Genomic DNA, 17,019 nt, shown 5'->3' with positions numbered 1-17,019 from the left:
TAGTTGTAATTGATGCAAACACGACTTCCAATAAAGCATATGTTTTTTTTTTTTTTATCCAAAACCCACTTAAATGCAAATTTACTTCTTTTTTATTGATATACTTTTACATCTTATTATCAATGTAAATATACATTGATCTATCATTGGTCAATGCAAAAATGTAATGTTGCCAAATCACAGGCAAAAGTGAAGTAGAGTGCAAATTTACCCCGAACCGGGATTTACACTCCATTTGCATCATTTCCAAACGCAGCCTTAAGTATTTATCACTCTCTATAGTCCAGTCTACACCACATGCACTTCATCCTTGAGACAAAAGACACTAATAAAATAGAAACTGAACAAATTACACGAAAAGACATAAAAATGAGAAAACAAATGATTCATTCAAGTTTTGATGGGTCCACATACAGTTATCCACAAGGAAACGCTGGATGAATAACATGATTTTCTATGTAACGATAAGATACATGACCATTAGGGTACATTACCAAGGAATTTCTAGACCATCCCAAGCGAAGAACTTTCCATTGTCATTGTGCTTTGCATTGTTGATAATGCCTAGGAGCTTTTGTACTGAGAATTCGGTAGTGAAGAGCTTTCCTTTAGGAACATTTCTCAGAAAAGGCCTTGACAAATCTGTTTCCACTGTGCCCGGGTGCAATAAAATGCAAATGATTGGATCTTTCTTCCGTGTAAATTCCAACGAGATGTTTTTTGTCACTGTTTGCATAAAATGGAATGAACGAGGAAATATTTTGAAAAAAGGAAGTTGTATCAGTATGTTTCTCCTTTCAATTGTGCACTACGATCTAATAAACAAGCTTGAGCGCAAATGATTTTAAACCCTACTTTTTATCCTTTTTGAACGGCTTGAAAACGAGTAATCTAGTTATAGCATGTCTCCTCTAACACTTCCACCCCCGCAAAAAAAAAAAAAAAGTAAAAAAAATTGTTTTTTTGACTTGTTTTTAGTTAAGTGGAGATGAAGAGCTAAAAACATATTATAACTAGTGTTGGTGTTTTATATGATCTAACATATTTTAGTGATTCAGCTTAATGTTTGTTAGCTTGTCTTATTTTGGTATCATATGTAAATACTTTCATTTTGTTGTTTTATATGATTTAACATATTTTAGTGATTCAACTTAATGTTTGTTAGCTTGTCTTATTTTTGTAAAAGGGACATTTGTCTTTTGTTGCTTTTCCTTTGCTCGATAGAGACCATGAGAGAATTAAGGAGGCAGTAATTGAATGAATTACAAACAGGGTGCCTAGCAAATCCCTTGATACCTTTTCAGCCATCTCAACAGAACATAATAAAAAAAATGGGGAAGTGGCGAAGTGGCTAGGATATCTACAAAAGAGAGTGCAAATCAAACAATATCGGGTGTGTGGGGGGGGGGGGGCAACAAGGAGATTCATAAAACTCAACTTTTAGTATGGGAAATCTAAGACCTTTAGGAATTAGAAGTGTCTTTGTTAGACAGTTTTGTATGCCTTTAGCTTCAATTAGAATGATGTACATTACGAGTTTATTGTAAATGAATAAAAATACATATTTGATTCATGCTTTATTGTAAATGAATAAAAGTACATATTTGATTCATGTTCCCTTGGTATGTTTTTGTGTAATGCCCTTAAACTGGATACTTAATGAGACTCGTGTTAGTTTAGAATGTTCACAGCCAGTGGGTCGGTCTGTGGAGACCTATCCTGATAAGGCTGACATTGTTGTGCCACCAAGTCGGTTGGGGTGCCCTATCTCAGCTGCCAGGGTGAGACCTTAGGCACATGCAGTGTAGGATTAATTGAATCTTTGAACTAGACCAGATTTCTAGTATTGCCCTGGACTTTGGAGATTAATGGTCAAAACTGGAAAGTTACACCCGACCCATCAGATTGGGTTGTCTTTGATGTACCAATCAGTGAGATCCTTAGCTGGGGTCAAAACTTGGGTATATTGGAACAGTCTGAGAATTCATCTAAGTGGGTGATCATAGTGACAAGAACAACTCCTTTGTCGAACAAAGGTAATGATCGGGGATGCACTCTCTCTGATGGAAACCAAGACTGTCGGCAACCGATTTCAATCATTGAGATTTGTTTTGCAAAATATATATTTTATATGAGATATAAAAGTATATATATATATATATATATATATATATATATATATATATATATATATATATATATTTTATGGTTTCCAAAATGTTTGCAAAAAGGTTTTAATTCCCCGGGATCCATATAAGCAGAGAGTGCATCACTATTCCTTGTAGTCGAGGGAGATGTCCTCTTTTGTCGGGCAGTGTTTGATCATTATGGGCTAAGAGGTAAAGTGTAAGACCATTGAGGGTAATACCTGATGGGCTAATCTTGCATCTGCCCACAGTTCCTGCGTGTTATAAGGTGGCTTGGCCCATGGACCACTTAGGTTAACTGTTGGGTCCATAGAGCCCATATGATCGGTTTCAAGGGGTGCACTGTCCATAACAGTGTATTCGGCCATGCCTTGTAGCAAAGGCTGGGCTGAACCCATGTGGCGACAAGTTCACGACCATTTTCTCCGGATGATGGGTTATATTAACGAATTGGAGGTTCTTGGATCCGGATTGGATCTGGTAACATAGATCGATGCTATTCTCAACTCTCTGCCTCCATCATTTAATTCATTCATCATGAATTACAACATAAAAAGCTGAACGTCAACTTGCAGGAACTCAGCAATATGTTGCAGATGGCCGAAGAATTGATTGAAAAGGATGAACTCATTGCCATGCTTGTTGAAACTAGCAAATCGGGCAAGAAAAGGAAGGCAAAGAGAAAGCCCCAGAAGAAGGCTGCTAAACCCAAAAAGCAGAGGAAGGACAAGGCATCGGATGCCTGTCACTTCTGCAAAAAAACTGACCACTGGAAAAAGAATTGTCCTGCCAACTTGGAATCCAAGAAAGGTAATATCGAAATTTGTGTTATAGAAACCAACTTATTGGTAGCTTCTACGTCCTGGTGTATTGACTCCGGGGCTTCAACTCATGCGTGCAACTCACTGTAGGGGGTTCAAAGTAAGCAGAAGGCTGAGTGAAGGAGAAGTCACGCTCTACTTGGGGACTACTGCAACTGTTGCACCCATGGCCATAGGAACCGTGGAGTTAATTTTTAGAGAAGGAGTTATTGTACTAAAAGATTGTCTTTATGTACAAAATTTAAGGAGAACTTTGAATTCTATCTCAAAAGTGTGTGCAGATGGTTATTCTGTCTTTTTCAGTAATACGATTACTATCAAAAGAAATAACAGATTCATCGCATAAGGGAATTGGAGAACGGTCTCTATGTTCTACATCTTTCTCTGAAAACTAACATAACCGAAACTACGTCGACTGAAATCCCCAAGAAAAGAGTCCGTGATACAGTTAATCCCACGTGGCTATGGCATTACCAACTTGACCACATCGGTGCTGACCGAATCACAAGGTTGGTAAAGGATGGTCCTTTGGATTTTGTAACTGTAGAAGATCTTCCCACTTGTGAGCATTGCCTACGAGGCAACATGACAAAACGACCATTTAACGGTTAGTCTGAAAGATGTACAGGCACAGTTGACCTTATACATACTGATGTATGTGGTCTCTTGAGTGTTAGGACACGAAATCAACACGTGTATTTCATCACTTCACAGATGATTTCTCACGATATTGTTACGTGTACCTAATGAGACACAAGTCTAAATCCTTTGAACAATTCAAAGAGTTTAGACAAGAGGTCGAGAAACAGTTAGAGAGAGAATTTAAAGTCCATTGATCAGATCGAGGTGGCGAGTATCTCTCTGACGAATTCAGGGACTAATTAAAGGACAATGGCATAGTATCACAATTGGCTCCTCCTGCTACATCACAACTTAACGGTGTTTCAGAGAGGAGGAATAGGACCTTATTGGATATGGTCCGGTCACTTCCGAACCACTTGAAGATTTGGGATTGTTCAACACACGTTAAAAGAACGAATGCTGACAAGTTAGAATCCAAGACCAGCCGTTGCCTATTTGTAGGTTACTCAAAATGCTCTGTGGGTTACCTATTCAATGACCCAAGTGAGCAGAAGGTGTTTTGTAGCTGAAATGCACAATTCTTGGAAACATATTACATCTTGGACACCCATTGTCAGGAAGTAGTTCTTGATGAGGAGAACTCAGGAGCAGTGAGAGATGTCCCACAAGTTCCAGGTAGTGACCAACCTAGAAAATCCACTCGGGTATCTAGGCCACCGGTCCGTTATGGTTATGACCAGGATAGTTACCTGGTGGAAACCTTGACAAGTGAGGAGGATCCTATGACTTACGTAGAAACTATGTTGGACATAGATTCCCAGAAGTGGGTGGAGACCATGAGAGCTGAGGTGGACTCAATGAAGACCAATGGAGTCTGGACTCTAGTAGATCCGCCCTCCGGGGTAAAAGCAATCAGTTGCAAATGGATTTACAAGGGGAAGAAGGGCCCCGATGGTAGGGTTGAGACCTTCAAAGCTCGTCTGGTGGCGAAAGGGTACACTCAGAAAGAGGGCATCGATTATGAGGAAACTTTTTTGCCTATGGCCATGCTTAAATCCATTTGGATCCTGTTAGCTGTAGCAGCATACCATGATTATGAGATTTGGCAAATGGATGTCAAAACTGCATTCCTGAATGGAGATCTTACTGAAAATATCTACATGTAGCAACCACAAGGCTTCATTGCTGCTGGTCAGAAACACATGGTATGTAACTAAATAGATCCATTTATGGACTTAAGCAAGTTTCTAGGAGTTGGAATATCCGTTTTGACTCTACTATCAAATCGTTTGACTTCGGGCAGAATCTGGATGAACCCTGTGTTTACAGGAAGTATAGTGGGGATAAGGTTACCTTTATGGTTCTGTATGTAGATGACATTTTACTCATTGGGAATGACGTAGGAATGTTAACTACGATTAAAGTATGATTTTCACAGCAACTCTCTATGGAAGATCTTGGAGAAGCCACCTATATACTGGGTCTTTGACTCTATAGAGATAGATCGAAGTGAATAATAGGATAATCCCAATCTGCTTACATTGATAAAATAGTTAAAAGATACAGCATGGAGAACTCCAAGAAAGGAAATATTCCTTTCAGGCACGAAGTCACTCTTTCCAAGAAGATGTCTCCTAAGACCTCTGAGGAGATTGAGGGCATGAAAGATGTTCTTTATGCCTCTGCCGTAGGGAGCATCATGTATGCCATGCCGTGCACTCGTCCTGACATTGCTCAGGTAGTGAGTATAGTAAGCAGATTCTAGACCAACCTAGGGCAGGAGCACTGGACTGCTATGAAAAACATACTTAAGTACATTCGAAGGACAAAAGAGTTTTGTCTGGTATTTGACGGTAGCTCACTACAGATCCAAGGGTATACAGATGCTGATTTTCAATCGGATCCAGATAATAGAAAGTCTACATCTGGATATGTTTTCACGATAGGATTGTGTGTTGTTTGTTGGAAAAACAGCAAACATGGGTCCACTGTAGACTCCACGGCCGAGGCCGAGTACATTGCCGCCAGTGAGGCTGCCAAAGAAGCCGTGTGGATGAAGAAGTTTGTTCACGAGTTGGGAGTAGTTTCGTCCAGCACATCGCCCATCCCGTTGTTGTGTGACAACAATGGGGCCATTGCTCAAGCTAAGGAACCACAAGCCCATTCGAAGTTGAAGCACATCAAGAGAAAGTACCACATACTGTAGGAGATTGTTGGTAGAGGGGACATCCTGATTCAGAAGGTAGCATCAGCAGAAAATGTAGCAGACCCATTGATGAAACCACTATCACAGAAAGTGTTTGGGAAACACGTGGAAAGCATGGGACTCCGGCTTGTACCTGATTGGATATAAGTGCAAGTGGGAGCTATTAGACAGTTTTGTATGCCCTTAGCTTCAATCAGAATGATGTACATTATGAGTTTATTGTAAATGAATAAAAGTACATATTTGATTCATGTTCCCTTGGTATGTTTCTGTGTAATACCCTTAAACTAGACACTTAATGAGACTCGTGTTAGTTTAGAATGTTCATAACTAGTGGGTCGGTCTGGGGAGACCTATCCTGATAAGGCTGACACTGTTGTGCCACCAAGTCGGTTGGGGTGCCCTGTCTCAGCTACCAGGGTGAGACCCTAGGCACATGCAGTGTAGGATTAATTGAATATTTGAACTGGACCAAATTTCCAGTATTGCCCTGAACCTTGGAGATTAATGGGCAAAACTGGAAAGTTACACCCGACTCCTAGACTCGATTATGATATTACAGTAGGTGTCGGATTGGGTTGTCTTTGATGTATCAATCAGTGAGATCCTTAGCGGGGATCAAAACTTGGGTATGTTGGGACAACCTGAGAATTCATCTAAGTGGGTGATCATAGTGACAGGATCAGCCATTTGTCGAACAAAGGTAATGATCGGGGATGCATTCTCACTTATGGAAACCAAGACTATCGACAGCTGATTTCAATCATTGAGATTTGTTTTTGGAAAGTATATTTTATATGAGATATAAAAGTATATATATTATGGTTTATAAAATATTTGCAGAAGGCTTTAATTTCAATGGTTCCATATAAGCAGAGAGTGCAACATTGTCCTTGTAGCCGAGGGAGAGGTCATCTCTTATCAGGCAATGTTTGATCATTATGGGCTGAGAGGTTGAGTGTAAGACAATTGAGAATAATGCCTGATGGTGCCCACAATCCCTGGGTGTTACAAGGTGGCTTGGCCCAGAGACCACTTAGGGTAAGTGTTGGGCCCATAAAGCCCATTTGATGGGTTTCAGGGGGTGCACTATCCATAACAGTGTATTCGGCTGGGCCTTGTAACAAAGCCTGAGCCAAACCCATGTGACTGATGTGTAGATCAATGCTTGGGTCCCACACCATACAAGGAATCCCATCTGGGCAACTAATAGGAAGACTAAGTGAGCACATAACCTTAATGGGCCTTAAGCCCATTTCGAACTGGGCTAATTTAATGAGTTAAATATGGGGCAAATTCTGAGATGGATTAGCAGATAGGATAGGGTCTTAACCCTATCCACTCAGAGAGTCTAGATCTGAATGTGATTTAGATCTAGAAACCTCCTAATGAGATTAGGAGAATGCTGATCTAATTTGCAGATAAGATAAATGTTTATCCTTATCACCTAAAGGAATGTCTGATCCAAATATGATTTGGATCAGCAACTCCTAATTGGATTAGGAGCTGATCCTTTAGGGTTACAAAAGAAGGAAGGGGCGACAGCCTTTAAAATAGACATATTCACATCCTCTTCAGAGCTGAAATCACAGAAGAAAGAATTAAGCAACTTTGCAGAATTCTTTTTTGCCGCCTCCTTCTTCTTGCCACCTACCTTGTCAATTCGATCTCCAGTTGTGGGAGAAGTCAAGATTTGATCTTGATATAAGTTCTTTGTGAAAGGACTGATAGGAAGCTATGCTCACGTGCCATCCTACTGCTTCTTGCGAAGGAATAGGTTTTTGGAGAAGTACACTACTGATTCTGCTCCATCCTGCACTGCACCATTTTCAGTGGGAGCAATATTTGGATCCTTCCTTGGTCGTGAACACCTCCATTGTGAGATAGTACTTCTCCGTATCAGGTATAATTCCCTCCCACTGCTTTTGTTCAGATCTGGTTTAGTTTATGGTTCAAGATTGACTTTTGAAAATATGATTTTCTAAATAGGGAATTCGATTTCCAGTTGAAGGGAGAGAAAAATTTTTAAAATTCGCCCACCTTATTCCGCAAGATTTGGGCGTCCATACGATGGATCTCTCATCCCTTCAGTCTTTAGGAAGGAAATGGATTAGTATTGTTGCTTTGTTTATGGGTGGAGTGGGAGACTCATTAGGAGCAGTTTTTTTTTTTGCTACTAAAAAGGAGTTAAGGTATACATCGCATCAAACTTGGAGGTTGTAGGATACTTGTTGGCATAGGATAATGATGAAGGTGTTGAGTGCCTGCTTTACTATGCCAGTAGGACCCTTAAGCCAGCCAAGAAGAACAATTCCCATATGGAGCAACAATGCTTAGCATTGGTCTTTGCTACGCAGAAGTTCAGGCACTACATTCTAGGGTAGAAGATGAAACTCATCGCACGGAGCGAACCCATCAAATTTTTCATAGACCTCCTCTCTCCGGGAGATTGGTAAAGTGAATGATGTAGCTTCATGAGTATACTATTGAGTACACCCAACCCCGAGCCATCAAGTGTCAGGCAGCAACAGACTTCTTAGCCACCTTCCCCACCAATGACAACTTCCCTATTTCTAAAGAAGTCCAGGGAGAACTACTCATTATAGCAGTAGTCGAAGACGGGGAGTGGACACTGACCTTCGATGGGAGTGTTACATTTGTGGAATCCATATTAGTTGTACTTCTCCCTCTTGTTTGGTTCAAATCTGATCCGATTTTAGTGCAAGAACGATTATTGAAAAATGTAATTTTTCTAAAACTGGAAATACGATTATCGCAAGGTTGCAAGAAAATTTTTTGAAAATTTGCCCAACCATCTAGCATGGTTTGGCCATCCATATGATGGATCTGACCTTCCCACATGACTGACAGCGAATCCAATATTCCCTTTCCTAATGGGAATTAAACGCTTTTGATTCCTTCATTTCAAGATCTCGGGATTCCTCCTTATAAATAAGAGAATCCATCCCATAACGCAATCATCATGCTATCATTATCCAATCATTGAGTCTCTTGTTCCGCTGCCGTATCACCTCCATTAACCCTAGAGCTCCGAGCCTACTTCTTGTGCTCAATCTTTCTCTGTCCTTCAAGGAGACCCCCAGAACGTAGCCTAACCACCTTATTTACAGCCACAATTATATAGTTCACTTCTTTTATTAGACCAGGTATATTTATAGCCTTTAAATCCCAAATCCATCAAACCACAGTTATGTATAATTTGTTGAAATGCACTGATACTATAACTTCCTTGCCACCTTCCACTTCCCTTCTCAGATTCATCCATTATATCATTAAAATCACCACAACAAGGCCATGGCCCATCACGAATTTCTGCTACCCTCCATCAACTCCCGTAAGTCTTATTTCTGTTTGCGAGTAGGATCACCATAGACGCACGTGATCAGCCATTCTTGGGTTGTAGGCTGGTACGTAATCATAGCTGTAATCATATGTTTACTTGCCCACAGTACAATCCCTCCAAACCAACACCATTCCCCCACTTCGACCAACCACCCCCCCGATTTCCATATGATTAAACCCAATCCTTCGCACAGTTCTAGCACATTTCAGTCTTCCTAATTTTGTTTCCATCAAAAACAAGACTTCAGGCTGCTTTATTTGGGAGAAGCTAGTCAATTCTCGAATTGTAGGAGCGCCTTCCAAATCCCTACAATTCCAAAGGAAAATCCTCATGGTGAAGGTTGGGGTTGTTGTGGGGCAACCACCACAAACCCAGTGCAACCATTGACACTCTGAGCCGAATGTCCAGAAGATACAGCAACATCTGATCCTGTATTAACAGAATAGATCCCCCTCTACCCATTATCCTCCACTACCGAACCCGTGTCCTTACTACCCGATGGACCAACTTCGCTTGCCATCAGCTTCCACTTACGATTTTTGTCAACTTCAGCTACTGCAATACACCCTCTCTTCCCCTTACCTGTGTCCACCTGCTCATCCATACCCAAATCCACATCAATCTCACTTTTAAAAGAATCAGTTGCAGCAACTGAATCCATACCACCCAAACCTCCCGATTTTGGTGGCCCCATAACTGTCCCAACTGAATAGTGGTCTGTACTGAGGTCATTCACCTCCATGTGGAAGGCAGCCTCCACCACCAACCCTTGCCCCACTGCCGGTGACATGTTAGGTACTGCCTAACTCAGGTACTCTTTCGAGGGAGCCTGCCTCCTGAATGAGAGAGAGAGAGAGAGAGAGAGAGAGAGAGAGAGAGAGGGAGAAAGAAAGAGAGATTGTATTCCTAAGTCGATAATCCCCTCCTAGCTTCCTTTATTTATATACTGCTGTTACAATTTTGTTATACATGCCTCTCCACTTGTCTAGTTTGTTAGTTAGTTTGTTTTAGTGGTTGGCTATTAGTTACATTCTTTAAAGGCTGGCGTGGCCTTTTCTTGTACACTTGTATTCCCTTTATTTGTATATCAACAGTCCCTCCTCCTTTGAAAGCGACATTGCCCTCAAGGTCAAGATGTGGATATCTATTCTGTAAATCCAAGTAAGGTTCCCAAGTTGCATCCTCAATTGGGAGACCTGACCATACCACCAATGCCTCTGGTTCGATGTGATTCCCTTTGCATATCCACCTGAAATCTGTTCCTTAGGTTCTTGGAAGATCACTAAGAACTTTGAAGTAGCTATTGTAGTTGTGTGCGGCCTTCTTCGGATCTGCTTCCTTGGGCTAGAATGGGGCCGTTCCCGTGGGAGTCTATCTGCATTAATATGATGTGTGGGCTGGGTCTGTTGCTTGTTTCCTTGGGGAGGCGAGACTAATGGGTCCTAGACCCATGGACAGCTGCCCTTGAATATGCAGCTCAGAGCTGCCCACTTGAAAATCCATGGTGAGACGGGCCTAATCACATATCACCAGCCCTAGTTGCCTTAACCATTGGACTCCGAGAACTACATCTACTCCACTGATTTCCAGGGGGTGCAGATCTACCTCGAACTCATGTCCTTGTATCTTCATCTTTAATTTTGTGCACGTATTGTCGCACATCAGGTTGCTCCCATTAGCTACGTGCACCCGGAAGGCTGTACATGGTTGGATCAGAATCCCTAATTGTTTGACCAATGTTTGGTTAATGAAATTGAGAGTACTGCCACTGTCTATTAGAACCGACACATTGTTACGGTTTGACACAGGCTTAGCCTTGCCTACGCTTGGTAGGCTTACGTTAGGGACATCACATTCATTTTCGCCTGTAAGATTTTTGGGATTATTGATGTTATCTTCAAGCAGACCACCAAAAGCTTAACGTAGTCTTTGAGGAGGGGTGGTCGACCTCCTTGGGTGCCTAACCTTGGCACTCCTAGACCATCATCCCCTTGCAGCGCAGCCCTAGTTAACGACTAGCATGGCTACCAGGGTTCCTCATGGGCGCACACTTGCTCATGGGGACAGTGTTGGATCGGCACTGCGCTATCGATACTCAAGGGAGGCTTGGCATGCGGACCTGGCTCAAGCAAGACCCTTCACCACGCCAGCCCCTTGCCCAAGCTGAGTGAGCTATCCCGTTGCCTCTAGTGTACGGGTGTGTTTCGGCCCAAGCGGTTGCCTATCATCATGGCACGCAGGTACCTATCATCACTGGCATACAGGAGACCCTTCACATCGGTGCCAAGTCACCTCATCGACACATGGTCGCCTTGCATTATGGTTGTCCCCCTTTAGCACGTAAGTGGCACCTCCCATGGACCGGTCTGAGCCAGGAGAGTGCCTCAGCCATTAGACTTGAGGTCATGATCCAGCGCTACTGACTTTGGTGGAGTCATCCCATCGGGCAATTCCTAGCCTCTAAGCACATAAAGGCTTGTCCTGGCCTACCTTGGCCTGGACGCCGCACGAGTTTCTTCCGTTGTAGAACTACCCCCGTGACAGTTGGTATCAGAGCGAGCTAGTCAATTGCAACTACAGTTGGTTTTCAGTAGATTAGCCCAGAGCTAGTTGAAGCGGTCATCCCGACAAGCAGCACATTGTGGGGTGTGGTCCCTAGGCACTTCCACCCAAGATCGAGCACAATTCAGATCAGGCCTGGCAAGAGGCCATTCATTGTTCGTGTCCCCATTCTAATGACACTAAAATAGCTTCCCTTGCGGGGGTAGACGCATTGGTTGTTGTCCTCATGTGGGGGCAGACGCATGAGCCTTGATAGGAATGTGGGTACACTGCCCGAGCATATTGCTTATCAGGCCTAGCAAGAGGCCATTCGTTGTTTGTGTCCCCATTCTAATGACCCTAAAACAGCTTCCCTTGCGGGGGCAGACGCATTGGTTGTTGTCCTCATGCGGGAGCAGACGTGTGAGCATTGTTAGGAATGTGGGTACACTGGCCGTTGGAGCATGGTGGTCCTACACCGGCAAAGTATCAGGTGGACATGCTCAGTTTTCAGGTGGATCACTTGCAGTAGCGAAAGCGCATCACTAGGCGAGTGCATGTTTGGCAACTCATGGGTAAAAGTTTCCACACTCGCGTTGAAGCGGTCAGGTCTCCTTGAGGCAACAGTAGTGGGGCCCCCTCGGAGTGAAGATGTAGCCCAAGTCGGCGAGGCGAAGCGTAGTTTCGAGGGCCAAGAGAGCATAAGCCATGGCTAGGTTTGAGTAACCCGAATCGGCGAGGTGAAGTCTATAGGCCAGCATGGTGAAAGGGTACCCAAGTCATCGCCAACATGAGGAGTAGACCTATCAGCGTGTTCGGTAGCATCACTGAAAAGCTACCAAGAAGACGGTTGAGCCTTGAGGTAAGATGATACATGGGGCGGACCTCCGCGAAGCACCACACACATTTCTTCAAGAAACCTTCTTTCACAGTTCAACGACATAGCCATTGTGCGGTTTGAGTAACCTCAACATTGGGAGGTGAAGTCCAGGCAGACCGGCATGGTGAAATGGTTCCGTCCCCATAAATGGACACCAATATAGGCAAGACCCGTGTTGGCCAGGCGAGCCCTGGAATTGGCAGAAGAGTGGATGGCGTGGGACATAGACGCCCATTCACAGAAGGAGTCATTGTCGAGGTCGACAATGAATTGAGTGGGGGAGCTTGTTACGGTTCGACATAGGCTTAGCCTTGCCTACGCTTGGCAGGCTTACGTTAGGGACATCACCTTCATTTTTGCCTGTAAGATTTTTGGGAGAATTGATGTTACATTCAGGCAGACCACCAAAAGCTTAACGTACTCTTTAAGGAGGGGTGGTCGACCTCCTTGGGTGCCTAACCTTGGCACTCCTAGACCATCATCCCCTTGCGGGGCGGCCCTGGTTAACGGCTAGCATGGCTACCAGGGTTCCTCATGGGTGCACACTTGCTCATGGGGACAGTGTTGGACTGGCACTGCGCTACCAATACTCAAGGGAGGCTTGGCATGCGGGCCAGACTCAAGCATGGCCCTTTACCACGCCAGCTCCTTGCCCAAGCTGAGTGAGCTATCCTGTTGCTTCTAGCCCACGGGTGTGTTTTGGCCCAAGCGGTTGCCTATCATCATGGCACATAGGTGCCTGTCATCACCGGCATACAGGAGACCCTTCAGATCGGTGCCAAGTCACCTCATTGGCGCATGGTCGCCTTGTATTATGGTTGTCCCCCTTTAGCATGTAAGCGGCGCCTCCCATGAACCGGTCTGAGCTAGGAGAGTGTCCCGACCATTGGACTTGAGGTCATGATCCAATGCTATTGACTTTGGTGGAACCATCCCATCGGGCAACTCCTAGCCTCTAAGCACATAAAAGCTTGTCTTGGCCTACCTTGGCCTGGACGTCGCACGGGTTTCTTCCGCTGTAGAACTACCCCCTTGACAACATGGCGCTCTTGTACCAGTCCAATTACTCTCATAGTTTGAGAAGACGCAAGACCGGTCAAGGCTTGTAGGGATACTTCCAGGTATTCCTTTGTTCATTGCCCCCATTCTTGGTTGTCCATTGACTCTTCAATGTCTGTTGATTGCTTGACATATTCGGTTTCAGGTTGAAGGAAGAAAACTTGAGGGATCTTACAACGATGGCCCGGCCGGAATTTGTCTCCACATGCATAACAAAGGCCCTTTTCTCGTCGGGCTTGCATCTCAGCCCAGGTTAACCTCTTGGCTGAGTCGGGGCCTGAACTAGAGTTGGCGTCCTTGCCTATGATTCCTACTCCTGATCTGGGCTCCGGTTTACCCAAGATACCTGGTTCTGGGTTTGGTATACCTAGTCTGATCGCAGCTCCTAGAGATCGATTAATCTTTCTTGCCCGATTCAGTTTGTCTTCATGTAGTTGAGCTAATGCTGCTGCTTCAAGAACGGTGGTGGGCTGCATGGTTTTTACCTCCAGCTACAATTCTTCCCTGAGTCCACCAACAAAATTGTCGACAAGCGCGTTTTCTGGCCATCCTTCCACGTGCACAACTAATCTTTCGAACGCCATCTGATAATCTTGGACGGAGCCGGTCTGTCGTAGCTTAGCGATGTTAGACAGTCTTGTATGCCCTTAGCTTCAATCGGATTTGATGTACTTTTGTTATTTAGTGGAAATAAATTAAAGTGCATGTTTGATTCATGTTGTTTGGTATAATTCTGTGTAAGACCCTAAAATTGGACACTTATAGAAACTTATGTTAGTTTTAAATGTTCACAGCCATTGGATAAGTCTGGGGAGATTTATCCTGCCAAGGCTGATACTGGTGTGCCACCGAGTGTTGGGATGGCTTGTTTCGGCCATCAGGGTAAGACCCAAGGCACATGCAGTATGAGATTGTTTGCACCCTTGAACCGGACCAGATTTCTAGTATTGCCCTAGACCTTGGAGACAGATGGGCAAAACTGGAAAGTTACACCTGACCCCTAGACTCGATTATGACACATCACTAGGTGTCGGATCGGGCTGTCTTTGATGTGTCAATCAGTGAGATCCTTAGTGGGGGTCAAAACCTGGACATGTTGGGGCAGTCTGAGAATTCATTTGAGTGAGTGGTCATAGTGACAGGATCAGCCCCTTTGTCGAACAATGGTAATGATCAGTAATGCACTCTCTCTGATGAAAACCAAACTGCCGGCAGTTGATTTCAATCGCTGGAATTTTGTTTTGCAAAATTAAGATATATATATATATATATATATATAAATGATCAGTAATGCACTCTCTCTGATGGAAACCAAACTGCCGGCAGTTGATTTCAATCGTTGGAATTTTGTTTTGCAAAATTAAGATATATATATATATATATGTACGGTTTCAAAAGATTTGCAAAAGGTTTTAATTCCCGGGATCCATGTGATTAGAGAGTGTGGCACTGTTCCTTGCAGCCGAGAGAGAGGTCTTCTATTGTTAGGCAGTGCTTGATCATTAAGGGCTGAGAGGTTAAGTGTAAAATCATTTAGGATAATACCTGATGGGCTAATCTTGCACCTGCCCACAGTCCCTGGGTTTTTATAAGATGGCTTGGCCTAGGGACCACTTAATGTAAGTGTTGGGCTCATAGGGTCCATGCGATGGGCTCAAGGGGGTCACTGAGTCTTTCAGTGAATTCGGCTGGGCCTTGTAATAAAGGCTGGGCCGAACCCATGTGGCTGGTGTGTAGATCAATGCTTGGGTCCCATGCCATACAAAGAAGCCCAACTGGGCAGCAGGTTGGAAACTAGTTAAACACTGAACACTTAATGGGCCAAAAGCCCATTTCGAACTGGGCTGATATGATCACCAGTTCATAGGGCGAATCTGATATTAGTGTTAGTAAAAGGATTGGGTCTTTGACCTTATCCACTCTAAGAGACCAAATTCAAATTATATTTGAATCTGGTAACCACCTGATAAGATCAGGAGTTAACTAACTTAATCTACAGATAGGATTAAGATTAAACTCTATCCAAATACTGATTTGGATTGGGATAACTCCCAAAATATTGGGAGGTTTCATAATCAAGAAGAAAGAGGAGAAAACCCTAGCAGAAATATCAAATTTTGAACTAAGGGGGTTGGAGTAAGCAAGACACACATCCTGCAATCTGAGATTTGATCTCTCACAGACTCCAGAGAGAAGAAAAAATTCTGCCCTCTTCGTCCCTGGACTTCTCCTCCTTCAGCCACCGCCACTACCTGTTGGAAGATTGGATATTTGCAGCAACAGGAAGTCAAGAAAGCAGTTTTTGACAATAGTCTTGCAAGAAAGACACTAGGATTCGGTGTTCAAGGTTTCCAGAGGGTTCTTGTGAAGAATCCAGTGTGTAGGACGCACACTGCTGGTTCCGTTCCATCCACAGCTGTGTCATCTTTAGTAGGAGCGGATCTTGGTCACTTCTTTGGGCGTGAACACCAACTTTGGGAGATATTATTTCTTCGGATCATGTATAATCCTTCCTGTTTCCTTTTGGTTAAGATCTAGTTTGTTTATGGTTCAAGTAGGATCATTGAAAGTAGGAATTTTTTTTGAAATTCGCCCCATTCCGCACCTTTCTTGGCGTCCATTAGATGGATCCTACCATTCTTTCAGTGGTATCAGAGCCACATGTTCGAATCTTGAACCAAAAGAAAATCAGATCTGACCCTGCGTAGATGAACAGAAAATGTTCTACCAAGATCTACGCCGATTGCTTTCCTTTTTTTTTTTTTAAAGAAATGGTTTTTTGTTAAGGGCGTTTGATCTGAAATTAATTTTGTTAAATCCAAAAAAATTATTTAGAATTGTTCTTTATTTATTTTTGATTTAATGGACTGTTCGAACCTGGAGATCGCAGTGCAGTTTTGGCGCAGATAGTCTGTGCACCCTTTTTTTCTTCCTTTTATTATTATTCGGTCTGTAAATATTTTTTTTTTATTTTTCTAGACTAAATGTATAGGATTTGATCAAGAATGTAATTAATTAATAGAAATAGGATTTCTGTTTTTTATTTATTTTCTTGATTAAAGAAGAAGGAAGAAGATGGCGGCGCTGGAGATTTGCAGATGGAGAAATCGCATACTGCGATTTACAGTTTATGAAACTGTAACTTTTGTGATTAACCTCTGTTTTGCAGGTGGTACGAACAGTCCATATTTTTTATTTGTGATTGTCTAAAATAAAAAATTATTAATTTTAGATATCTCTTGAATTGAAAATCAGTTTTGGATCTTTTCGGACTAGATTGGACCAAAATTGTTTGGACCGAATTTGAGATTCGAAGGGGGCTGTTTTTCAGTCCATATTTCTCACATTGATTATTCCAAATCTGATGTTCAATTACAGAGATTAATTCGACCCACCTGTAAAGCCCAGTTTTAAAGGGT

At 43.1% G+C, this 17,019-nt stretch overlaps 1 protein-coding gene across 1 annotated transcript in view; it reads right to left on the bottom strand.

Moving 5' to 3' along the window:
• Positions 1 to 370: 370 nt before the first annotated feature.
• Positions 371 to 17,019, bottom strand: part of LOC148846130 (NAD(P)-binding Rossmann-fold superfamily protein) — a 62,837-nt gene continuing 46,188 nt past the window's right edge. The window contains exon 6 of the mRNA XM_088956013.1: positions 371 to 726. Coding sequence (XP_088812139.1) covers positions 491 to 726 — 236 coding nt within the window. The 3' untranslated portion in view covers positions 371 to 490. The remainder of the gene's footprint in view (positions 727 to 17,019) is intronic.

This window comes from Nelumbo lutea, chromosome 7 (genome assembly GCF_056320005.1).
Source record: "Nelumbo lutea isolate HS-2025 chromosome 7, American lotus-T2T, whole genome shotgun sequence".
Lineage (NCBI taxonomy): Eukaryota > Viridiplantae > Streptophyta > Magnoliopsida > Proteales > Nelumbonaceae > Nelumbo > Nelumbo lutea.
Note: the sequence above shows the minus strand (reverse complement) of the source record. Positions and strands in the feature narration are given on the sequence as shown.